This window comes from Triticum urartu, chromosome 2A (assembly GCF_056163025.1).
Source record: "Triticum urartu cultivar PI428250 chromosome 2A, HENAU_Tu73, whole genome shotgun sequence".
NCBI lineage: Eukaryota > Viridiplantae > Streptophyta > Magnoliopsida > Poales > Poaceae > Triticum > Triticum urartu.
The window spans coordinates 56,943,549-56,969,594 of record NC_141874.1 but is presented as its reverse complement, the minus strand read 5'-3'; the positions used below and the strand labels follow the sequence as shown (position 1 = coordinate 56,969,594).

At 43.6% G+C, this 26,046-nt stretch overlaps 2 protein-coding genes across 2 annotated transcripts; one reads left to right on the top strand and one right to left on the bottom strand.

The window, feature by feature from the left end:
* Positions 1 to 282: 282 nt before the first annotated feature.
* On the top strand, positions 283 to 1,884 carry LOC125540936 (uncharacterized). The gene is made up of 2 exons (XM_048704456.2): positions 283 to 392; positions 462 to 1,884. Exons 1-2 carry the CDS (start codon positions 319 to 321, stop codon positions 1,759 to 1,761), a joined length of 1,374 nt encoding a protein of 457 aa, XP_048560413.2. The 5' UTR covers positions 283 to 318; the 3' UTR covers positions 1,762 to 1,884.
* An 18,348-nt stretch (positions 1,885 to 20,232) lies between these two features.
* LOC147983701 (uncharacterized) lies at positions 20,233 to 21,672 on the bottom strand. Its single transcript, XM_087539583.1, has 2 exons — positions 21,593 to 21,672; positions 20,233 to 21,517 (listed from the first exon to the last, which is right to left on the bottom strand). Exons 1-2 carry the CDS (start codon positions 21,670 to 21,672, stop codon positions 20,233 to 20,235), a joined length of 1,365 nt encoding a protein of 454 aa, XP_087395709.1.
* Between the last annotated feature and the right edge of the window lie 4,374 nt (positions 21,673 to 26,046).

Genomic DNA, 26,046 nt, shown 5'->3' with positions numbered 1-26,046 from the left:
AGCTAGGGAACCGGCACTGCCCCCATGTTGGGCTGGACCATATAGGGTGTCCTTGAGCCGCTCCCTTTTCTTCTATTATGAATGGCTCTCTTAGCCCAACAACTTGAGGAAGCGGCAAAAAAACTTGAGGCAAGTAATTTTTCGGATTTTCTTGGGGCTCTCTTAGCCTAGCAACCTCATAAACTAATTAGCCCACTTCCCCTTGCGGCCCATTTCCAATCTTCACATCTACAGGGCACTGAACTCAAATACCAACTCGTCAGTCTCAGCCGCCGCCACGCTTCTCAACCAAAGGAGGACCAGATCCGAGCAGATCACATGGGCAAGAGGCGAAAGAGGAGCAACCTCGCCGGCCGGCGTCCCCTGCCCCAACTCCGCCGTGAAGACGAATGGTCAGCCCATCCCCGTGCCTTCTATCCTATTCTCTTGCTTTTCTGACGATGATCTACACGTACGGGCAGGCGAGATTGGCCCAACCTGCCGACGGCGCTCGTCGACGACATCGCCGACCGGCTGCTCAGCCACGACCTGGCCGAGTACATCCGCCTCCGCGCCGCGTGCAAGGAGTGGAGGAGATGCACCGCCGACCCGCGCGAGGGACGCAACCAACTGGACCCGCGCTTCCGTCCCCGCCGCTGGATCATGCTGTCCAACCGCACCGACGGCGACGGCCGCCGCTTCCTCAACCTCTCCACCGGCGCCAGCGCCCGCGTCGACCTCCCGGAGCTCTCCCGGCACCACCTCGAGGCCAGCGCCGAGGGCCTCCTGCTCCTGCGCGACAAGGCGAGCCACGCCGTGCGCCTCCTCAACCCGCTCACCAGGGCCCTCACCGACCTCCCGCCCGTCACCGCGGACCTCGGCAACGCGTACGCGGTCTGGACGGGGCCGTTCCAGTCCGCGGCGCGCATCATCTACGCCGGCGTCTCTGACGAGACCTCCCCATCGTCAGTCGTGCTCCTGATGGCTGACCGTCACCTTGGGCGTGCCATAGCCTACGCCAATCCTGGTGACCAGCGTTGGGCGGTGGTGGATGACGAGATGTGGAGGCCAGACCAACCCTTGTCATGTCGATTCTCGTCGGCCTCAACCATGCGGGGGTGCTTCTACTTTGCAACTGTCGAGGGGTACATAATACAGGTAAGGCTCTGCCCAGAGCCTCGTCTGGTGCCCGTGGTTGTGGACCAGCCCAACACCCAGTACAACATGTTCTGCTACCTCGTCCCTCCGGATGACCACCGCTGCGGTGGCATGCTCATGGTGCGCTACTACCTCAACCTTGATCACCTCAGCGCCGACGAGCAAAGAATCATGAAACGCAGGAGGAAGGTCATCGACGTGATCAGGGTGGAGCACCATGTGAAGGCGCAACGGTGGAACCTGATTCAGTTGTTTGAGGTGGATGTGGCCGGGAAGAGACTTGTACCGGTGGAGGACAATGGCCGCCACCGCGCCGTGTTTGTCGGGGATGTGGCCTGCTTCTCCCTCTCGGCCAGGAGGTTTCCGTGCGTGGCAGGGAACGCCGTGTACATGGGGGCGCGCGGTGCCCGCTGCCCTCCCGTCGGCGTGCGGTATCTGGCGGACAAGACTGCTGATCCATCGTTTGTGTTCACCACGGACGTGCCAGGATTTCTAGACTGTATATCAATGAAACAGTACCGCGAGAAGATACCAGAGCTGAATCTAGTGCCTCTTGCTCGCCCTTGTACGCTCCAAGAGTACCTCGTCTGTTACGCAGGCCTGCTCGGCGGCCTCAAAGACTAATTCAATCATCATCAGCAAGTTAAGGGAAGCATGCATCTTGTCCCCTCCTCTGTTCACTTCTACTTGTGTTGAATCAGAAAAATCTGAAGAGCATACCTTTTGGATGAGTGCTAGAGGTACTAAATTAGCAGCTTGTTTGATTCGAGCGCTCCCTTTTGCAGCTAGGTATGTCTGCTTAATTATCACTTCCTAAGACAAAATGTCACTCTGAATTTCTAGCCACCAATAACGCAACCACCAAAATAATGTCATAATAAGCTTTGTGAAACTGCACAGATAGCTCATCTGAAATTTCAACTGAGCAGAATAGGAGCATCCTTTTCTAGAATTAACTTATGCTGAGGAAAGTCGATAAGAAAAATATAATGTACAGAAATTCACCACAACAAAACAGAGTTACTGTTTCATTGTATCAGTAGGTCTAACCAAAAGATCGTAGCTTATGGCATGAAAGAAAATAGAACCTAGAGAAGCTCAAATGACATAATAAAAGATTAATCTCCTTGTTACTGGCCTTGAAAAAAGGAGCTCAATCACTTGATAGGAATTGTTTACCATATTTCCGCCCCCGCCACTTGATACCGAATTAGCAGTTGCATTGAGGAGAAACAGTTTTAGGAGCTCTTAGCTTAAAAACATATGTGTGAAGTATATTAATCGGCATGATTCAAAATATCTGGAAATGTAAACTGTATTAGAACCTTTAACTTTAACAACGGCCATGTAAAATGTAATCTTACTACAACTAGCTTAATTAAAGTACTCAGTGAAGTCATACACGACAAATTTATGGTCAAGTTTAGTAAATTTCAGAATTTAGATAGCAACATGTTAATATATTGTACAAATTTATATGGACTAAGAAATGTCTATGTAGTTCAGATCGATATTAGCAGCAGCAGCATCAATAATTGTTGTCAAAAATCAAAGAACTCAAGCTGGGTCACAAAATGGCTCCATATGAGTAAATCATAGGTCATACGAACTGAAGCGCTACATGTATACACATTTGCTGATCTCTTATAGCCATTCCCTCAAACATCTCATGGGCCACTTAAACTAATACAGATGAATCCCGATGGTTGCAAAATCATCACATACATGCATCACAGAGAGTGATCTTCAATCTTCGGCTGTCCCTTCTGTACTTGTACCAGCTGAGGAAGAAAAGTAATATGTCAGCACAATCACAAGACATTTTAGTTAAGCAAGCATCACTTAAAAAAATGTGGGCAGCAAGTATCCTTACGTATTAACAACCAAAAATGGCTAGCAAGCTGTAACAGAGAGCCCGTTTCCTGTATACATTTTTCTTATTCACTCAATATAAAGCAAGGAGATATTGTAAACAACTACTCCCTCCGTTCGGAATTACTCGTCCAAGAAATAAATGTATCTAGATGTATTTTAGTTGTAGATACATCCATTTTTGTGACAAGTAATTCCGAACGGAGGGAGTATTTTGAAAAATCCATGCTGCACAAACATAAGCAATTTAGCAGGGAGGTGCGGGTCCTTGACAGTGATGCCAACCTAAAGTACATGCTCTCCTCAGCCTGAGATTCATTTAACAGAAAAAGAGATGGATGCAAAGCACACTGCACAAACCTTGTGGTGCATATATGAATCCCACCTTGACGTTGAATCAGAAAAATCTTAAGAGCATACCTTCTCCATGAGAGCTAGAGATACTAAATTTGCAGCTTGTTTGATTCGAGTGGTCCCTCTTGCAGCTATGTATGCCTCCTAATTATCACTCCGTAAGGCAAAATGTTACTCTGCATTTCTAGCAATCAATTCGACCATACAGATGTAACATAGCCCCAAATAATGCAATCACTAAAATATGCCATAATAAGCTTTGTGAAATTGCACAGATAGCTCAGCTCAGCTGAAATTTCCACTGAGCAGAACAGGAGTACTCTTTGTATAATTAATATGTCGAGGAAAGTCGATAGGAGAACTACAATATACCAAAATTCAGTACAACAAAACAGATTTACTCTTTTGCTGTATCAGTCTGGCATGAAAGAATATAGAACCTAGATAAGCTCAAATCACATGATAAAAGATTAATCACCTTATTATTGTTTTGGCCCAATGACCTGATTGACCTTGAAAAAAGGAGCTCAACCACTTGATAGAAATTGTTTACCATATTATCTCTAGCTCGCTCAGCTAACTGAAGACTAAAAATAAAATGATACTGAAGAAACAAACAAAAAATGCTATACCTAATCTCATCACAGGACAGACGATTTCTCTGAATACTATTCTTTTATCTCTCTCAGTGATATTAGGAGCTCTTAGCTTAAAAACACATGTGTGAAGTATATCAAACGCCATGATTAAAAATATCTGGAAACGTGAACTGTATTAGAACCTTTAACTTGAAGACCGGCCATGTAAAATGTGATCTTACTACAGCTAGCTTAATTAAAGTATTCAGTGATGTCATACACAACAAATAAAAGACCATGTTTGGTAATTTCAGAATTTAGATAGCAACATGTTCATATATTGTACAAATTTACATGGACTAAGAAATGTTTGTGACTTCAGATCAATATTAGCAGCAGCAGCAGCATCAATAATTGTTGTCAAAAATCAAAGAACTCAAGTTGGGTCACAAAATGGCTCTCTCCTATGAGTAAATCATAGGTTATATGAACTAAAGCGCTACATGTATACTCATTTGCTGATCTACTACAGCCATTCCCTCAAACATCTCATGGGCCACTGAACTAATACGGATCAATCCTGATGGTCGCAAAATCATCACATACATGCATCACAGGGAGTGAATCTTCTGCTGTCCCTTCTGTATTTGCACTAGCTGAGGAAGAAAAGTAATATGTCAGTACAATCACAAGACATTTTAGTTAAGCAAGCATCACTTACAAAAATGTGGGCAGCAAGCATATCCAACCTGAATCATTGTAGTAGAGAAGGCACCCTTACGTATTAACAACCAAAAATGGCTAGCAAGCTGTAACAGAGAGCCCGCTTCCTGTATACAGTTTTCTGAACTAAATGCTAAAAAAATATTCGCTCAATATAAAGCAAGGAGATAATGTAAACAACTATTTTGAAAAATCCATGCTGCACAAACATAAGCAAATTTTTTGATTTCAACCTAAAGAACATGCTCTCCTCTGTCTGAGATTCATTTAACAAAAAGAGAGATGGATCAAGTTTTTTAATTTCGTTTGGTCCATCTATGAATCTTTTTTCCTCTGAAATCAAATTGCATGCATATAGCTCCAGTTACTCTACCATTGCTGCTTACATTTTTCTAAAGAAGGATTGCCATGTAGTTTAAGCAAAAATGTCTAAAAGTTAGATCCTTCTATAATCTTTGTACTTTAATGTTGCTGAGAGCATATTCGCCGAAAAAAATGTTGCTGATACACTGAGTTTGGAAGCTATAAATTTGACACTTCCATTGTTTGTCGTACAAGGGATCAGCTGTTATCTCCGTTCAGCGCCTCTTAACTTGGTATGCATGCATTACAAACTGTTCTAGTGTTATTGAATGTATATTTTTCAAAAGATATAACAAATCACTGGAATTAACAGTGCATTATACAGAATTTGGTACACTTGGAACTCTGGGACAAAGAAGCAAATGTATATAGGCCATTATTCGTGAACTACTCACAAGTAACGTGTCTGTATGTTCAGTTTGGTTCCCACTGTAAGGATTAGCGCCACAGGTTCATATGCATTTTCTATGTAGGTTTAGAATTATCTAGTATTTCAAGAATACTGAAACATTGGTTTAAATGTAGAGGTAGAAAACAGGTGGTTTTGCATAATTCTAGACTAGCTTGCATGTCCATCCTTCAGAACTTCCTGGAGAACCACAAGGTAGAAATGAACCAAGATCTCGAAGAATAACAAGTGGTTTTGTATAATACTAGAATGCTCTTGTTGACACACGAACACGTCACGTGTACCCTCGACGCCGGGGGTGATGCACCGCAGCTCACGTCAAAGGAGACCCGACCGACAGCGCGATACGCAAGACAGTCGACGGGCGCTTTTGCAGACCCGAAAACCCCACACCCCCGGGAGGGACCCCGTCAGGGAGTGCAACGGCTATGGGCTGCCCTAGGTCGATTCGCTCGCCCCTAGAGTCTCGGAATTCGCAGCTCTCAAACACGAAGAACAGCGAAGAACGAGAGAGAAAAACGGTGGAGAGATAAAACGTAGATGAAAAAATAGTATATTGATTTGTTCGATTGTGTGTTGTTCAATCGGCCGTCACCCCCAACATATATAAGAGGCGGCTGGACTTCCCGTACAAGTAAATGATTCATCTAGGCTTTCCTTACAAGAAAAATTACATCAATTCACGTCCTAGAGTCCTAATTCTATTCCAACTCGGATTCAGTCTGAATCTGGCCCAAACTCTATCTTCCTTCTTGCGCGGGCCGCCGGGCTTGCATATGATCTCCGATCGAGACGGCCCAAATATCAAACTTGTGCGCCTCGACGATATGAACAACTCTCATGTTGATCACCTTTTCAAATAAGGCCATCTTGAATACTTTTCGAGGTCATCCTTATCTTCCAGTCGGACTCGGTCTTGCAGTAGACTGGATTATCCGAGTCTCGTAGTGAATTTGTGGGCTATATATTATCTCTGATGATGATGACTCCAAAATCAAAGTTTACCGTCTTGATGATACGCACAACTTCTGTATTGAACACTTCTTCATCCAAGGTCATTTTGATAAACTTTCGAGCACATGTTCAATCTCATCGTAGTCAACACCTTGAACTTATCGAAAACCTTTTGCGACAATTCTAGCTTTGTAGATAGTAACACTACTATCAGCGTCCGTCTTCCTCTTGAAGATCCATTTATTTTCTATGGCTTGCCAATCATCGGGCAAATCCATCAAAGTCCATACTTTGTTCTCATACATGGATCATATCTCAGATTTCATGGCCTCAAACCATTTCACGGAATCTGGGCTCATCATCGCTTCCTCATAGTTCGCAAATTCGTCATGGTCTAGTAACATGACTTTCAGAACAGGATTACCGTACCACTCTGGTGCGGATCTCACTCTGGTTTACCTACGAGATTTGGTAGTAACTTGATCTGAAGTTACATGATCATCATCATTAGCTTCCTCACTAATTGGTGTAGTAGTCACATGAACAGATTTCTGTGATGAACTACTTTCCAATAAGGGAGCAGGTACAGTTACCTCATCAAGTTCTACTTTCCTCCCACTCACTTCTTTCAGAGAAACTCCTTCTCTAGAAAAACTCTGAATTTAGCAACAAAAGTCTTGCCTTCGGATCTGTGATAGAAGGTGTATCCAAGAGTTTCCTTTGGATATCCTATGAAGATTTACTTCTTCAATTTGGGTTCGAGCTTATCATGTTGAAACTTTTTTCACATAAGCATCGCAGTCCCAAACTTTAAGAAACGACAGCTTAGGTTTCTTGCCAAACCATAGTTCATATGGTGTCGTCTCAACGGATTTAGATGGTGCCCTATTTAACGTGAATGCAGCTGTCTCTAATGCATAACCCCAAAGCGATAGTGGTAGATCGGTAAGAGACATCATAGATTGCACTATATCCAATAAAGTACGGTTATGACGTTCGGACACACCATTATGCTGTGGTGTTCCATGTGGCATGAGTTTGTGAAACTATTCCACATTGTTTTAATTGAAGACCAAACTCGTAACTCAAATATTTGTCTCCGCGATCAGATTGTAGAAACTTTATTTTCTTGTCACGATGATTTTCCACTTCACTCTGAAATTCTTTGAACTTTTCAAATGTTTCAGACTTATGTTTCATCAAGTAGATATACCCATATCTGCTCAAATCATCTGTGAAGTTCAGAAAATAACGATACTTGCCGTGAGCCTTAACACTCATCGGACCGCATACATCAGTATGTATTATTTCCAATAAGTCAGTTGCTCGCTCCGGAGAACGGAGTCTTAGTCATCTTGCCCATGAGGCATGGTTCGCAAGCATCAAGTGATTCATGATCAAGTGATTCCAAAATCCCATCACCATGGAGTTTCTTCATGCGCTTTACACCAATATGACCTAAACGGCAGTGCTACAAATAAGTTGCACTATCATTATTAACTTTGCATCTTTTGGTTTCAATATTATGATTATGTGTATCACTACGATCGAGATCCAACGAACTATTTTCATTGGGTGTGTAACCATATAAGGTTTTATTCATGTAAACAGAACAACAATTTATTCTCTTACTTAAATGAATAACCGTATTACAATAAACATGATCAAATCATATTCATGCTCAACGTAAATACCAAATAACACTTATTCAGGTTCAACACCAATCCCGAAAGTATAGGGAGTGTGCGATGATGATCATATCAATCTTGGAACCACTTCCAACACACATCGTCACTTCACCCTTAACTAGTCTCTGTTTATTCTGCAACTCCCGTTTCGAGTTACTAATCTTAGCAACTGAATTAGTATCAAATACTGAGGGGTTGCTATAAACACTAGTAAAGTACACATCAATAACATGTATATCAAATATACTTATGTTCACTTTGCCATCCTTCTTATCTGCCAATCACTTGGGGTAGTTCCGCTTCCAGTGACCAGTCCCTTTTGCAGTAGAAGCACTTAGTCTCAGGCTTAGGATCAGACTTGGGCTTCTTCACTTTGAGCAGCAACTTGCTTGCTGTTCTTTTTGAAGTTCCCCTTCTTCCCTCTGCCCTTTTCTTGAAACTAGTGGTCTTGTCTACCATCAACACTTGATGTTTTTCTCGATTTCTACCTTCATCAATTTCCGCATTACGAAGAGCTTGGGAATCGTTTCCGTTATCCCTTGCATATCATAGTTCATCACGAAGTTCTACTAACTTGGTGATGGTGACTAGAGAATTCTGTCAATCACTATCTTATCTGGAAGATTAACTCCCACTTGATTCAAGCGATTGTAGTACTCAGACAATCTGAGCACATGCTCACTAGTTGAGCGATTCTCCTCCATCTTTTGGCTATAGAACTTGTTGGAGACTTCATATCTCTCAACTCGGGTATTTGCTTGAAATATTAACTTCAACTCCTGGAACATCTCATATGCTCCATGACGTTCAAAACGTTTTTGAAGTCCCGATTCTAAGTCATTAAGCATGGTGCACTAAACTATCAAGTAGTCATCATATTGAGCTAGCCAAACGTTCATAACGTCTGCATCTGCTCCTGTAATAGGTCCGTCACCTAGCGGTGCATCAAGGACATAATTCTTCTGTGCAGCAATGAGGATAAACCTCGGATCACGGATCCAATCCGCATCTTTGCTACTAACATTTTTCAACACAATTTTCTCTAGGAACATATCAAAATAAACACAGGGAAGCAACAACGCGAGCTATTGATCTACAACATGATTTGCAAAATACTACCAGGACTAAGTTCGTGATTAATTTAAGTTCATTTTAATCATATTACTTCAGAACTCCCACTTAGATAGACATCCCTCTAATCCTCTAAGTGATTACGTGATCCAAATCAACTAAACCACAACCGATCATCACGTGAGATGGAGTAGTTTTCAATGGTGAACATCGTTATGTTGATCATATCTACTATATGATTCACGCTCGACCTTTCGGTCTCCGTGTTCCGAGGCCATATCTGTATATGCTTGGCTCGTCAAGTATAACCTGAGTATTCCGCGTGTGCAACTGTTTTGCACCCGTTGTATTTGAACGTAGAACCTATCACACCCGATCATCACGTGGTGTGTCAGCACGAAGAACTTTCGCAACGGTGCATACTCAGGGAGAACACTTCTTGATAATTTAGTGAGAGATCATCTTATAATGCTACCGTCAATCAAAGCAAGATAAGATGCATAAAAAGGATAAACATCACATGCAATCAATATAAGTGATATGATATGGCCATCATCATCTTGTGCTTGTGATCTCCATCTCCGAAGCACCGTCGTGATCACCATCGTCACCGGCGTGACACCTTGATCTCCATCGTAGCATCGTTGTCGTCTCGCCAAGCTTATGCTTCCACGACTATCACTACCGCTTAGTAATAAACTAAAGCATTACATCGCGATTTCATTGCATACAATAAAGCGACAACCATATGGCTCCTGCCAGTTGCCGATAACTCGGTTACAAAACATGATCATCTCATACAATAAAATTCAGCATCATGTCTTGACCATATCACATCACAACATGCCCTGCAAAAACAAGTTAGACGTCCTCTACTTTGTTGTTGCAAGTTTTATGTGGCTGCTACGGGCTTAAGCAAGAACCAATCTCACCTACGCATCAAAACCACAACGATAGTTTGTCAAATAGACTTCGTTTTAACCTTCGCAAGGACCGGGCGTAGCCATACTCGGTTCAACTAAAGTTGGAGAGACAGTCGCCCGCAAGCCACCTATGTGCAAAGCACGTCGGGGGAACCGGTCTCGCGTAAGCGTACGCGTAAGGTTGGTCCGGGTCGTCTCGTCCAACAATACCGCCGAACCAAAGTATGACATGCTGGTAGGCAGTATGACTTATATCGCCCACAACTCACTTGTGTTCTACTCGTGCATATAACATCAACATAAATAACCTAGGCTCGGATGCCACTGTTGGGTTTCGTAGTAATTTCAAAAAATTTCCTACGCACACGCAAGATCATGTGATGCATAGCAACGAGAGGGGAGAGTGTTGTCTACGTACCCACGCAGACCGACTGCGGAAGCGATGACACAACGTAGAGGAAGTAGTCGTACGTCTTCACGATCCAACCGATCAAGCACCGAAACTACGGCACTTCCGAGTTCGAGCACACGTTCAGCTCGATGACGATCCCCGGACTCCGATCCAGCAAAGTGTCGGGGAAGAGTTCCGTCAGCACGACGGCGTGGTGACGATCTTGATGTACTACAGCAGCAGGGCTTCGCCTAAACTCCGCTACAGTATTATCGAGGACTATGGTGGCAGGGGGCACCGCACACGGCTAAGGATAGATCACGTGGATCAACTTGTGTGTTTCTGGGGTGCCTCTGCCTCAGTATATAAAAGACTAGAGGGGGGAGGCTGGCCGGCCATAGGAGGCGCGCCAGGAGAGTCCTACTCCCTCTGGGAGTAGGATCCCCCCCCTCCCCCAATCCTAGTTGGAATAGGATTCGCGGAGGGGGAAAAGAGAGAGAGGGGGACGGCCACCTCTCCTAGTCCTAATAGGACTAGGGGAAGGGGGAGGCGCACAGCCCATGTAGGGCTGCCTCTTCTCTTTTCCACTAAGGCCCATCATGGCCCATTTAGCTCCCGGGGGGTTCCGGTAACCTTCCCGGTACTCCGGTAAAATTCCGATTTCACCCGGAACACTTCCGATATCCAAACATAGGCTTCCAATATATCAATCTTTATGTCTCGACCATTTCGAGACTCCTCGTCATGTCCGTGATCACATCCGGGACTCCGAATAACCTTCGGTATATCAAAATGCATAAACTCATAATATAACTGTCATCGAAACCTTAAGCGTGCGGACCCTACGGGTTCGAGAACAATGTAGACATGACCGAGACACGTCTCCGGTTAATAACCAATAGCGGGACCTGGATACCCATATTGGCTCCTACATATTCTACGAAGATCTTTATCGGTCAGACCGCATAACAACATACGTTGTTCCCTTTGTCATCGGTATGTTACTTGCCCGAGATTCGATCGTCGGTATTCCAATACCTAGTTCAATCTCGTTACCGGCAAGTCTCTTTACTCGTTCTGTAATACATCATCCTGCAACTAACTCATTTAGTTGTAATGCTTGCAAGGCTTAAGTGATGTGCATTACCGAGAGGGCCCAGAGATACCTCTCCAACAATCGGAGTGACAAATCCTAATCTCGAAATACGCCAACCCAACATCTACCTTTGGAGACACCTGTAATGCTCCTTTATAATCACCCAGTTACGTTGTGACGTTTGGTGGCACCCAAAGTGTTCCTCCGGCAAACGGGAGTTGCATAATCTCATAGTTATAGGAACATGCATAAGTCATGAAGAAAGCAATAGCAACATACTAAACGATCGGGTGCTAAGCTAATGGAATGGGTCATGTCAATCAGATCATTCAACTAATGATGTGACCTCGTTAATCAAATAACAACTCTTTGTTCATGGTTAGGAAACATAACCATCTTTGATTAACGAGCTAGTCAAGTAGAGGCATACTAGTGACACTCTGTTTGTCTATGTATTCACACATGTATTATGTTTCCGGTTAATACAATTCTAGCATTAATAAGAAACATTTATCATGATATAAGGAAATAAATAATAACTTTATTATTGCCTCTAGGGCATATTTCCTTCAGCAACATAGCAGCAGGAGCCAATTGAATATTACCAAATTTTTGACAAGCTTCGCACCCTTTATAATATCTGAAGCAATCATTAATCATAGTCGGCCAATAAAACCCAGCACGTCGCAATAACCATTTCATCTTGGGAGCTAACTGGTGAGTGCCACAAATGCCTTCATGCACCTCTCCCATAGCAACTCTTGCCTGGTCCTCATCCAAACACTTTAGAAGAACATCATCGACTGTTCGGCGATAAACACCATCATCTCTCATTGCATACTTGAAAGCCATACGCCGAACAGCCCTGTCCACCCTTTCACTCGGATTGCACAAGTAATCAACAATGGGCTTCCTCCAGTCGGGATTGTCACCTGCACTAGATTTTTTGTCAATGACCGAATCAGTGGGTTCTGGTTCGGCCTCTTCTATACTGGTAAGACAAGACATCGGACTTTGAGAAATATGAAACATGCCATGATCAACATGGTATCCAGATGCTTGCTGTGCCAACTCATTTGCTCTCCAGTTGTCATGTCTAGATATATGTGCAATGCTAAAACAATCCAAAGTAGAGATTATATCTAGACATTTATCAAGATAAACATTAAGTGATTCGTCCAAACACTGAAAGACTTTGGATATTTGCTGCACCACTAGTAACGAATCACCATAAGCCTCAATATGTGTAACACCTATAGCAAGTAACATCTCTAGGCCGAATAACAATGCTTCATATTCGGCTTGATTGTTTGTGCAAAAATATTCTAAGCGGCATGAGGCTTCAAAAACAACACCATGAGGAGATATATAAACAATACCAACACCTTGGTCATTGCTACAAACTGAACCATCAAAGTATAATCTCCATGGTACTAATGAAACAAGGTTCATATCAACATCATGCTTTTTATTAATCCGATGTTCAACAATGAAATTAGCAACAATTTGGCCTTTCATGGATTTTAGAGATTCATAAGCCAAATCATATTCAATCAAAGCATAAGCCCACTTGCCAATTCTACCACTAAGAATTGGCCTATGCAACATGTATTTAATGACATCGGTTTGACAAGCTACTACACAAACACTCGGCACTAAATAATGTCTCAGTTTTGTGCAAGCATAATATAAGCATAGACATAATTTCTCAATAAATGTATACCTTGTCTCTGCGTCCAATAAGCGGCGGCTCAAATAAGTGATGGCATGCTCTTTTCCTTCGGTCTCTTGAGTTAGAACAGCACCAATAACTCCTTCCTCTGCTGCAATGTAAAGTTTGAAGGGTTCCCTATGCTTGGGTGCTCTCATCACCGGAGGAGTGCACAAATAATTCTTGATCATATCAAATGCTTCTTGCTGTTTTGCCCCCCAAGTGAAATCAGCATCATTCTTTAACTGAAGGATAGGAGTAAATGCATCAACTTTCCCTGATGGATTAGCTATGAACCTTCTCAAATAATTGACCTTGCCAAGGAACTTTTGCATATCTCTCTTGCATGTTGGAGCCTCCACTTTCTGTATAGCCTCTATCTTTTTGGGATCAATCTCTATACCATCTTCATGAATAATGAAACCCAAAAACTTTCCAGCTGACACGCCGAAAGAACACTTCAAAGGATTCATTTTCAGTCCATACTTTTTCATTCTTTCAAAAGCTAAACGCAAATCGGCCAAGTGAGATTCAAAAGCATCCGATTTGACAACAATATCATCAATATAAACTTCAAGTATGACACCGAGTAAATCATGAAAAATCAAATTCATAGCCCTTTGATATGTGGCGCCAGCATTTTTTAATCCGAATGTCATCACTGTCCACTCGAATAAACCAAGGAAACCAGGGCATCGAAAAGCTGTCTTGTACATGTCCTCTTCGGCCATAAAAATTTGGTTGTATCAGGCATTACCATCTAGAAAGCTAATAACCTTATGTCCAGAAGCATCATTAATAAGCATATCGGTTATTGGCATAGGATACTCATCTTTGGGTGTAGCCCTATTCAAATCTCTGAAGTCAATGCACACCCTCAACTTACCGGACCCTTTCTTCTCCACCGGGACAATGTTAGAAATCCACTCGGCATACCTGCAAGGTCGAATGAAATTAGCTTCAAGCAGTCGCCCGATCTCTTCCTTGATTCGGTCATATATTTTTGGATTAAATTTTCTGGCCGATTGTTTATAAGGTCTAAAACCGGCCTTTATAGGCAACCGATGCTCCACTAGCTCTCGGCTTAACCCTGGCATCTCATGATATTCCCATGCAAAGCAACAAATATATTCTTTCAATAGCTCGATTAACTTAGCCTTACAATCGGCTTTCAAATTTTTGTTTATAAATGTCGGTCGAGTGACTGAACCATCTCCAATATCTACCTCTTCTAACGGATCGGCTGATGTAAAACCTTGTCCAAGTTTATCCATGTCATCCAACTCCTCTATAGACTCATACATATCGTTCTCACTGGACCGATACTTTACAAGACGTTTTTGTAACCACTCGGAATTAGGATCCATTTAAACATATCATACCTTGGAGCCGATTGCATTCAGTCGGTTTTAAAGAGACAGGCACAAAACCATTCTTGGTCGCGCTGAGAAAATCAAATTCTGATAAGTCACGTCCCGTCAAGCAAGTAGCATTGGGATGTTGCCAATCCACCGATGCATCGGCCAAAGCAACACAAACCAAGTTATCCGCATGAATGACTTCCACTTCATCATCAACCCACTGAATCAAAAACTGGTGCATAGTGGATGGCACACACTGGTTTGCATGAACCCAATCACGGCCTAGTATAACGTTGTAGTTACCTTGCACCTCAGCGACAAAGAATGCAGTAGCCAAAGTTTTGCTTTCGACTGTAAGCTCCACATACATTACACCTTTGGCTTCAATTTTCTCTTTGCCTTCAAACCCGTTGAGCACCATATTGGTCTTGATCAATTCTTCATCAGGCAAACCCAATTTCTTGAAGACCGAATATGGCATAAGATTTACCACAGCACCACCATCAACAAGCATCCGAGTGAGCGGCGACCCATTGATATGACCTCTGAGATATAATGGTTTCAGATGCGTTACTGGTTCTTTTGGCTTCTCGAATATCGCGTTTTTAGGGCCAAAATCCAGCTGAGCCACCTCCCCTTCCTCATCTACAGCACGAAACTCAGCAGGTAAGTAATACACCATATTGATATCCATACCTTCATGAACCGGTGTAGACTCATAGTCCAACATATCAGCCTCCTCCTCAAGTGCATCCACCAATTCAGAAACTTGTCCGAGTGAAGAGGAAGCAATAGGTAACGTAGACGATGCAATGATTACGTCGTCCTCTTTTGGTAGTGTAGGTGCTGCTGTGATAGGTGTAGAAGCCACAACATCTTGTATTTTTTTGGGCCTCCACACTTATTTTGTAGGTACCATAGGCCGAGTGTCATTGAACAACTTATCCCTTTGCTTCTCGGCCTCTTGTTCTGCCATCTCTTGACTCCTTAACCTCTGTAGTTTCCTCTTTTGTGTCTTTGTTAGCCCTGGAGGACACCACTTTGGCTGAGTGTATTTAGGATCTCTCGTTTTTACTCGGCTGGTGCTTGCTTCATGGTCATTAGCTGAGTGCTTTGGCGTGATAGAAAGTATCGGCTCAGTCGGATTGCTATGTATAATCGGCTGCTGTATGGCGAATGTTTCGGTGCCCAAGATAAGTGAGTTGGCATCCATTTTCTCCTTGCCTTTTCCCGACTCAACTGATGCAACACTTGGTGATTTAACACGCCATTCCTTTCGACTTTCCAGATGCATGAAATTTCCACTCGGGCGCACCTTTTTACTCTGATGGAATCCACTCGAATGGATGTCACTCGGATGGAATCCACTCGGATGGAATTCAGTCGGATGGAATCTACTTGACCACATTTTTTTACTCGGATAACTTCCACCTGGGTGCATTCTTACACTCGGATAATTTCCATCTGGTCGCATGTTTTGACCAGCCGACTGATAGCCACCAATGTTCAGTCGGCCTCTATATGAATAGCCAAGTCGATCCCAAACAGATTGCGTATGCTCTTCTAGAAACGGCACCCTTGGTCCACTCGGTTTCATATACTGACTGAACATATCAGCTGATGGTGACCTTGGTCGCTTCAGATGAGTCAGCCGATTAAAGCTAGAACCGGCCGACTGGTTGGTGTACTTGGACAGTAACATATCAAAAGTTGGCTTGATCCGTTTGCGTTGTACTTTAACTTCATTCCTTTTCCACTTGCCAATTTCTGGACTCTTGGACTTGACAAATCTCACACAAGCATTTTCTTGCACTTGCAGTTGCCTGCCGAGTGTAGGATTCTTGATGGTGATTTTGATCACTTCCTTGCCATCGGGTTGCTTACCAAGCACAACCTGTCTCCTCAAGACCTTGTTGTCCTCATTGTCTTTCCTGGGCTCACCAATAATGACATTAGCTTTATTAGCAGATTCGGCTACCTCCGGCCGAATGAGTAGCTTCTTCCCCTCCAAATCCATGGTATTCATTGGAAAAGGTTGTTTATCAACTTGCATCTCAGAAAAGTTCAATCGTCCGTCATTAATGGCTGATTGTATCTGTCGTCGAAAAACATTGCAATCGTTAGTAGCATGAGAAAAAGAATTATGATACTTGCCATAAGCACGCCGTTTTAGCTCTTCAAACGGCGGTAAAGTATGAGATATTCTAATAATCTTAGCCTGCAGCAAAGCATCAATATTCTATCACACTTAGCAATGTTAAAAGTAAACTTCATCTCTTCATCATGATTCTTATGAATCGGTTTCAGATCATTGCAAGTAAAGGGTTTGATCTTAGATGGCCAAACAAATTCAGTCGCAAAAACATCACCCTCATCATCCGAGTGATCACTATCATATTCCACCATATTCATCTTTGGACGATCGGCTTTGTATCTATGCACTTCTTTGAGATCTTTGCTTCGGCTTTCCTGAGCCAAAGCCCTTTGTAAGACTTGGTTCATATTTAAGAACTCATAACCTTCTAGCTTTTCTCTAATGGGAGTTCTCAAACCACTCAGCACTAGGTCTGCCAAGTCTCTCTCGGTTATCACCAAACTAAAACACCGTTTTTTTGTTTCTCTGAATCTCTTGACATAATCGGAGACCGATTCATCATGTTTCTGTTTAACCGATGTTAGATGTGATAACTTGAGTTCATTGTCGCTGCTATAAAAGTGATCATGAAATTTCTGCTCTAGCTGCGACCAAACCCGAATGGAACCATGTGGTGAAGAAGAAAACCATGAAAATGCAATACCAGTTAAAGATAAAAGAAACAAACGCACTTTCAACTCATTTAGTGAGCCTGCTTCACCTAGTTGTGCTAAGTATTGACTAACATGCTCCCATGTGATTTTTATGCCCTCTCCATTGAACTTAACAAAATCTGGAATCTTATATCCCGGAGGGCACTGGATGGCATCAAAGTACTCGGGGTACAGCTTTTGATAAATCCGATTCCGAGGTAACTAAACTCCAAAATTTTCTCGAAGCATCTTAGCCATCTCCTCTCTAAGATTAGCTAGACCATCATCCATAGTGGACGATGCAGCTTGTGGCTGTGGCATAGAAGGAGTAGGGTTGCTAGTTGTGGGTAGGAATTGTGGCATGTATGTCGACCCATAATTTGGTAGTGGTCGAGTGGTTGTAGCTGTAGGTAGAGTTTGGTTCAGCGTTGCCACCGAACCTGTCATGCTCACAATAGGATTAATGGGTGTAGCCACAATCTGATTTGTTTGGGTAGGATAATAAGCCATCGACACGGGAGGCGCCGATGCAATAGGTAAAGCCAGATTAGGGTTTTGCACACTAGCAGCTACACCATTATTACCACTAGACGATTGAGATATATTCTTCTGAGCATTAGTATTTCCTATAAAAGTTTGATAGACTAGATTGTTACCATCAACAATACGACTTTCAATCTCAGCCCACTGCTCATGAGAAAAGGCAGTACTTACAGAGGGTTTAACCTGTTCAGTTTGAAGAGGAGGGAACTTGAGCGATCTTTCTTGAATTTTGCAAGGAACTCCTGCAGGTCCTTCTCCTCGCGCGCCTTCTTGTACTCCTCATAGACTTGGCGATGATCGGCCGATATCTCATCAAGACTGGGCTTAATGATGTTATCGGCGTCTACCTTAGATGGCTTGGGAAGATCGGACATGGTGGATGATGATGATTGATCTTTGATCCCCAGCGGAGTCACCAAAAAGTGTGTTGACACACGAACACGTCACGTGTACCCTCGACGCCGGGGGTGATGCACCGCAGCTCACGTCGAAGGAGACCCGACCGACAACGCGATACGCAAGACAGTCGACGGGCGCTTTTGCAGACCCGAAAACCCCACACCCCCGGGAGGGACCCCGTCAGGGAGTGCGGCGGCTATGGGCTGCCCTAGGTCGATTCGCTCGCCCCTAGAGCCTCGGAATTCGCAGCTCTCAAACACGAAGAACAGCGAAGAACGAGAGAGAAAAACGGTGGAGAGATAAAACGTAGATGAAAAAGTAGTATATTGATTTGTTCGATTATGTGTTGTTCAATCGGCCGTCACCCCAACATATATAAGAGGCGGCTGGACTTCCCGTACAAGTAAAGGATTCATCTAGGCTTTCCTTACAAGAAAAATTACATCAATTCACGTCCTAGAGTCCCAATTCTATTCCAACTCGGATTCAGTCTGAATCCGGCCCAAACTCTGTCTTCCTTCTTGCGCGGGCCGCCGGGCTTGCATATGATCTCCGATCGAGACGGCCCAAATATCAAACTTGTGCGCCTCGACGATATGAACAACTCTCATGTTGATCACTTTTTCAAATAAGGCCATCTTGAATACTTTTCGAGGTCATCCTTATCTTCCAGTCGGACTCGGTCTTGCAGTAGAGTGGATTATCCGAGTCTCGTAGTGAATTTGTGGGCTATATATTATCTCTGATGATGATGACTCCAAAATCAAAGTTTATCGTCTTGATGATACGCACAACTTCTGTATTGAACACTTCTTCATCCAAGGTCATTTTGATAAACTTTCGAGCACATGTTCAATTTCACTCGGACTTGAGCTCATCCACTCGGACTTGAGCTCATCCACTCGGATATTAGATACTTTCACTCGGATCGTCCGATTGGACTTTTTCACTCGGAAGACAATCTTTCCCTCGGATGACTATATTTCCACTCGGAAGGCACTATCTTATTCAATCGGCAAGTTTTCGTCCCGATGGTAATCTTTTTCACTCAGAATATTTTCACCTGGACGACAATTTCACTCGGATGATTATATTTCCACTCGGATGACTATATTTCCACTTGGATAATAATAAGTTCACCCGGTCAGCAAACTTTCACTCGACCGGTAAATTTTCACTCGACCGTAAACTTTCACTCGGATGGTAAACTTTTCACTCGGATTTCCGACTGAAAACATAGCCCGATCTTGATTTGTCTCTCCATGCCACATACGACCTCGGATTGAGACGAATTATATATGAAAATCGATCAGCTCGACGAGACGAAACTTTTCCGTGTTGAAGGTTTTTCGATTCAAGGCCGTCTTGATGGCCGAATTACTCGCGCAACCTATCAGACAAATGTGTGGCACCTCGCGCCATATTTCCGTTGAGGTTCGGTCTGCAGTGTATTGCCTCTAACTTTTGCATATGAACTCGGATTGAGATGATTTATATATCAAAATTGATTGCCTCGACGAGACGAAGACAATTCCTTAAGAGTGCTCCTTCATCCGAGGTCATCTTGGAGACGTGATTGGTCAAAAACCACTCGGAACATTGAATTATGCCACTCGAAGTATAGTTTCGGTCCGTTAGATAAAGTCGAATGAATATAACCAAAACATCAAAGTGGTTCCACTCGGCGACGTGAATCTTTTCATGCTGAAAACCCGTTCATCCGAGACCGTCTCCATTGCAATCTGTATCTTGCCAAAATCAGGTGTCAACAGTTCTGTCCATCTTTCAGATTTTTTTGATTCAACACAATGAGAAATGAACAGAGGAGGAGACAACATGCTTCCTTTAAGTTGCTGATGATGACCTCTTGAATTAGTCTTTGAGACCGCCAAGGACGCCAGCGCAACAGACAAGGTACTCTTGGAGTGTACAAGGGCGAGCAAGAGGCACTAGATTCAGCTCCGGTATCCTCTGGCGGTACCGTTTCACTGATATATCGTCTAGAAGCCCTGGCACGTCGGTGGCGAACACAAACGACAGATACCGCACGCCGACAGGAGGGCAGCGAGCCCCAAGCGCCCCCATGTGTATCGCGTTCCCTGCCACGCATGGAAACCTCCTGGCCGAGAGGGAGAAGCAGGCCACATCCCCGACAAACACGGCGCGGTGGCGGCCATTGTCCTCCACCGGAACAAGCCTCTTCCCGGCCACATCCACCTCCAACACCTGAATTAGGTTCCACCGGTGCTCCTTCACAACGTGCTCCACCCTGATGACGTCCCTGACCTTCCTCTTGCGCGTCATGATTCTCCGCTCTTCATCGCTGAGGTGATAGAGGTTGAGGTAGTAGCGCACCATGAGCATGCTGCCGCCGCGGCGGTGGTCGTCATCGGGAGGGACGAGGTAGCAGAACATGTTGTATTTGGTGTTGGGCTGGTCCACCACCACGGGCATCAGACGAGGCTCTGGGCAGAGCCTCACCTGTATTATGTACCCCTCGACAGTCGCAAAGTAGACGCGCCCCTGCATGGTTGAGGCCGACGAGAATCGACATGACAAGGGTTGGTCTGGCCTCCACATCTCGTCATCCACCACCGCCCAACGCTGGTCACCAGGATTGGCGTAGGCTATGGCACGCCCAAGGTGACGGTCAGCCATCAGGAGCACGACTGACGATGGGGAGGTCTCGTCAGAGACGCCGGCGTAGATGATGCGCGCCGCGGACTGGAACGACCCCGTCCAGACGGCGTATGCGCCGCCAAGGTCCGCGGTGACGGGCGGGAGGTCGGTGAGGGCCCTGGTGAGCGGGTTGAGGAGCCGCACGGCGTGGCTCGCCTTGTCACGCAGGAGCAAGAGGCCCTCGGTGGTGGTCTCGAGGTGGTGTCGGGAGAGCTCAGGTAGGTCTGCGCGGGCGCTGGCGCCGGTGGAGAGGTTGAGGAAGCGGCGGCCGTCGCCGTCGGTGCGGTTGGACAGCATGATCCAGCGGCGCGGGCGGAAGCGCGGGTCCAGGTGGTTGCATCCCTCGCGCGGGTCGGCGGTGCATCTCCTCCACTCCTTGCACGCGGCGCGGAGGCGGATGTACTCGGCCAGGTCGTGGCTGAGCAGCCGGTCGGCGATGTCGTCGACGAGCGCCGTCGGCAGGTTGGGCCAATCTCGCCTGCTCGTGTGTAGACCATCGTCAGAAAAGCAAGAGAAATCAGGACAGAGGACGGGGGAACAATTTTGAACTGACCATTCCTCTTCGTGGCCGCGTTCTTGGGACGGTTGCTCCTCGACGACGGCGAGGTTGCTCCTCTTTCGCCGCTTGCCCATGCGATCTGCTCGGATCTGGTCCTGGTTTTGTTGAGAGGCGTGGCGGCGGCCTTGGTATTTGAGTGCAGTGCCATGTACTAGTGCTATATATATCAAGATGGAAATGGGCCGTAAGGGGAAATGGGCACTGCCGCACTGGACGCTGGTATAGATGAGGTTGCTGGGCTGAGAGAACCCCACGATAATCCGAAAAACTACTTGCCTCCGATTTTTTGCCAACGTTTCTCTCAGAAAAAAGAGGGAGCGGTTCAAGGGGCTGGGCCAGCTTGGCTTTAAAAAATGTTGATAGCATTGAAGAAATGTTTGTAACATTAAAAAGATGTCCGTGCATTTCAAAAATATGTTTTTTTAAAGGCATTTCAAAAATATGTTCGTGGCAACTACAATATGTTAATACAATATAAGAAACGTTCGCATAATTATATTAAAAAATTGTACTATCCAATAAAATGTTAAGGCAATATAAAAAAGGTTATATAATGTAAAAAGTTAATGTTTTGCACCGTTCAAAAATGTTCTTGGCATTTTACAAAAATATACAATGTGAAACAAGTCCCTGTAGATTAAAAATGATCTGTACCATTTGAAAAATAATAAATTACATTTAGAAAATCATACGTTTTTTAAATTTTGTCCATGCCATTTTAAGAAGATGTTTATATAATATAAAAATCTTTCAAAGGTCAACATGTATTTAAAAATGTTTAAAGTCTATTCAAAACATGTATTTGGAAATATTAACCATGCATTTTTAAAATGCTCAACATGTATAAAAATAATGGTGCGTGTGTATACAAAAAAATTACAACATGTCTTGAAAAAAGATGATAAAAAAGAAAAAGAAATAAATAAAAGGGAAAAGGGAAAAAACGAAAAATAAAAGAGAACCAATAAACAACCATAGAGAATAAAAAAATGGAAGAAAAACAAAAAACCCCAAAAAATAATACTAGAAAACCTAAACAAGAAAAAGAAAACCAAAAGGAAAAAACAAATATAAAAAATAACCAAACCAAATAAAAAGAAAAACATTGCTTACAAGAAGAAGGAAGGCACAATTCTTTAAAGAAAAAGAAAGAACTTTGAGTTAATTGAAGACATAAATGAATAAAAAAGTAGACGAACTTTCCTACGTGCACAGAAAAATCTCTTGGTTGGTTGGCCCATTCGCATCAGCGTTGAAGGCGAGACTAACTTATGTCTCGCAATGGGCAGGATATAGCCCCGGTGAAAAGAAAATGATATCTGCACATATGTTACTTCTCGTACCGTGGGCCAGTCCATGAGTAGAAGATCATCAAGAGTCGATGGGGGACACATAGTCGCCTCAAGAAACTCTAGAAGTTCAAGGAAAAGGAACCCAATTGTTATGTCCAGACTTTGTCCAACATCGATGACGCCTAAACCTCGGCTTTCATGGCCACTTGTTGACACACATTCATGGAAAACCAAAACCTTCTGATATGGGATCTCTGGAGAACGTTTCAGAAGAAAGTGGGGTCTCTGAGGTAAAAGGTGAGTTATCCCTGTTTCCGCGGTGAGACCGACAGTGTACTCTGGTTGTTACCAAAAGGTCTTTGGGAGGGGTCATCTCTCCTGATCCGATGGTTGACTCCAGTAGTGAGATGCAAATTATGAATAATGATTTGGCGCGAAGTGATGGTGGTGCAATGGTGATGGTCGCATAGCATGTTGTTGATAGGATAACACATGAGTGACTTCGATGGCGGTGCTACTCAAGCATCCAGTCTCGAGCTTCGGGGCGAAAGCTTATGTCAGACCCGAGTGGTTATACCTAACAATGTTGATGTTTTTGTTACATCGTTACCTCGTTGAAGGCATTGCTCGGATATGCTAGGAGTGATTATTCAAGATGAAAGCCTAGATTTTGGCCTTGTGGTTGGATCCGGTGCAGCAACGCTTGTGTATCTCTCCCTCTCGCTTCCCGCGCGCATTGCTGTTGAAGAACCTCGTCGTCCATGTGATGTCGTTAAATGATTGGTGCGGATATCTCATCGTTGTAGTTTACTGATTAGTTCCTTTAGTGATCTGGGAATGGAGCTCAAAGGTGAAACTGAGTTATCAAACACACTAGAGGATGGTGCATTTTAAGCTAGGGTCTTAGACAAGCTTTTGACTGGATCATAAAACAAGCCAATGCTTACAACCATATATTTGTGTCGGGATCATCATGATCTCAATTTATGCTCTGGTATCCATCCATCAAGATGTTCTTGCTATGTATCAAAATTGGGGATGTGTCAAATTACGTCTTGACCGACGCACGTCGTGCATAAAGAATCAGTTGTCCAACCGAAGGCCCTATCCATGGCGCGGGGCTGCATTGGTAATTAAGATTGCAATGATTAGACAAAAGCATTGTGTGTTTAATGAGTACACCTCTTGAATCTCCAAGGATTAGATCCGTGTTACCGTACTAAACCTTTCTGTCACTGGTGTTCAGAATAACACTTCATGTCCTCCCTACCCTTAGCCTCTCCGCAACTCGCTCTCCATGATCCTCGGTACCTGCAAGGATGAAGAACGTGAACGAGACAAGAGACAACTACGAAGAAACTTTATGCTACACATACAATACGTTCATTCAAAGAACTTCCATCGATCCCTCCAACAAATACATCAGGTTGCAAGGCTCTTGCCTCAACCAATGAACTTACCGAATTACAAACACATGGAGATCAGATCACACGAAGAACTCATCGAAGAACACATCATGGAGATTTGAGTGATTGATAATATGTCTTAGAATGGATGTCGTGTGTGATACACAATTATAAGTATGACTAGTTTGTTGAGAACTATGGTGGTGGTGAAGGTTGTGGCTGTGGAGATGAGAAATAGCGGCGGTTCGGGTTGATGGAGATGGCTATGGTGAAGATGGTTGGCTTGTTCTATGATTTTCTGTTGCTCATTTGGCATCGGACCCTTTATAAAGGTTGTTCAGGTGGATTAGGCGCCTTCGTTGGCAGTCCATACGACCGCCCGTACGAGTAGGCGCGGTCGTATGGAACGCCATCTTCTGCTCTGGCGCTCCCACTTGATCTTCTCAATCTCCACTTTACTCCTTTCCATGTGTTGGCTTGATTTCGTCCATAAATAACTCATTTCCCATGGAAACGAAATATAGGTCGGATATTTGAAATCCTTTGCATTCATAAGTCATCAGTGGCAATATCAGAGCGAATATATCATTTTAATGAAATATTTTGGTTTAAACTCAGGTTAGAGGAGTGTAAAGATAACACTCATCAACTCCCACAAGCTTAAACTTGATCGTCTCAAGCAACATAGAGAGAAATCCAAATTATAAGGAACTCAGTTGTGTAAGACAAAGTAGCGAGAAGGTTTTGGTTCACTTACGATCGGTATGCCTGATAGCCCTCCGCTTCTTGACCAGAAAGCTTAATATAGTTGTGGCGGTGACATTGTTATGCAATTGTTAGTGACGCAAATATAATCAACTAAAAGTTCTTGCTCAACTGGATAAAATAACATGGTAGCACTTAATTCTATTCCTCTAGTTAACAATTGTTTGTCGGGAATGCACATAAGAGTTTTTCTTTCTTTGAGCAATGAAAATACGAATTAGGGAGTGAAAGGCATGTAAGGACAACATGATTCTAGAGTAACTTGCTAACACACCCACATCATCAAGGCTCTCAAGCACTTAGTTTCAATCGTTGTTTGCTGAAACTTTTGTTGTCTCGTGAAATGGGCCGTACAGAAGATGGTTTGGATGAGAGGCGTGGCGGCGGCTAACCCACCTTGGTATTTTGAGTGTATAATATATGTATTTTATGTAAGGGTGAAAATGGGCCATACATGGAAAATGGCCTGATTGCTTTGCGAGTAGATGAGGTTCCTGGGTGCAGCAAGCCTCGCGAAAATAAAAAAATACCATAAAAACAGAAAAAGAAAACTGTTTGCTGCCGGTTCCACCAGAAAAAAAATACTCCCTCTGTTTTCAAATACTTGAGGTTTTATGTTTGTCCTAAGTCAAATTGTATAAATATTTACTAACATCCATAATATCAAATATATATAGCATAAGTACATTTTATGATTATAAACTAATTTTGCTTGTAGTTGGTATGTTTCTATATAGACCTAACTTCAAGTATTTTGAAGCGGAGAAAGATTTGCCACTCCTCTTTAGGGTGTAAAACTACCATTTTTCCTTTTAAAAAGGGTAAGCTATTTGTGCTTCTTGCAAGATTTATCAAACACACCTCGCTTACTTCTCCTAACATGGGCTAGTACATGAGTAAAAAAATCTTAAGAGTATAACACAGTCGCCTCTAAGAAATTCTTGAGGATACAAGGGCTTCTTTGATTCAAATGATTCTTAAAGAA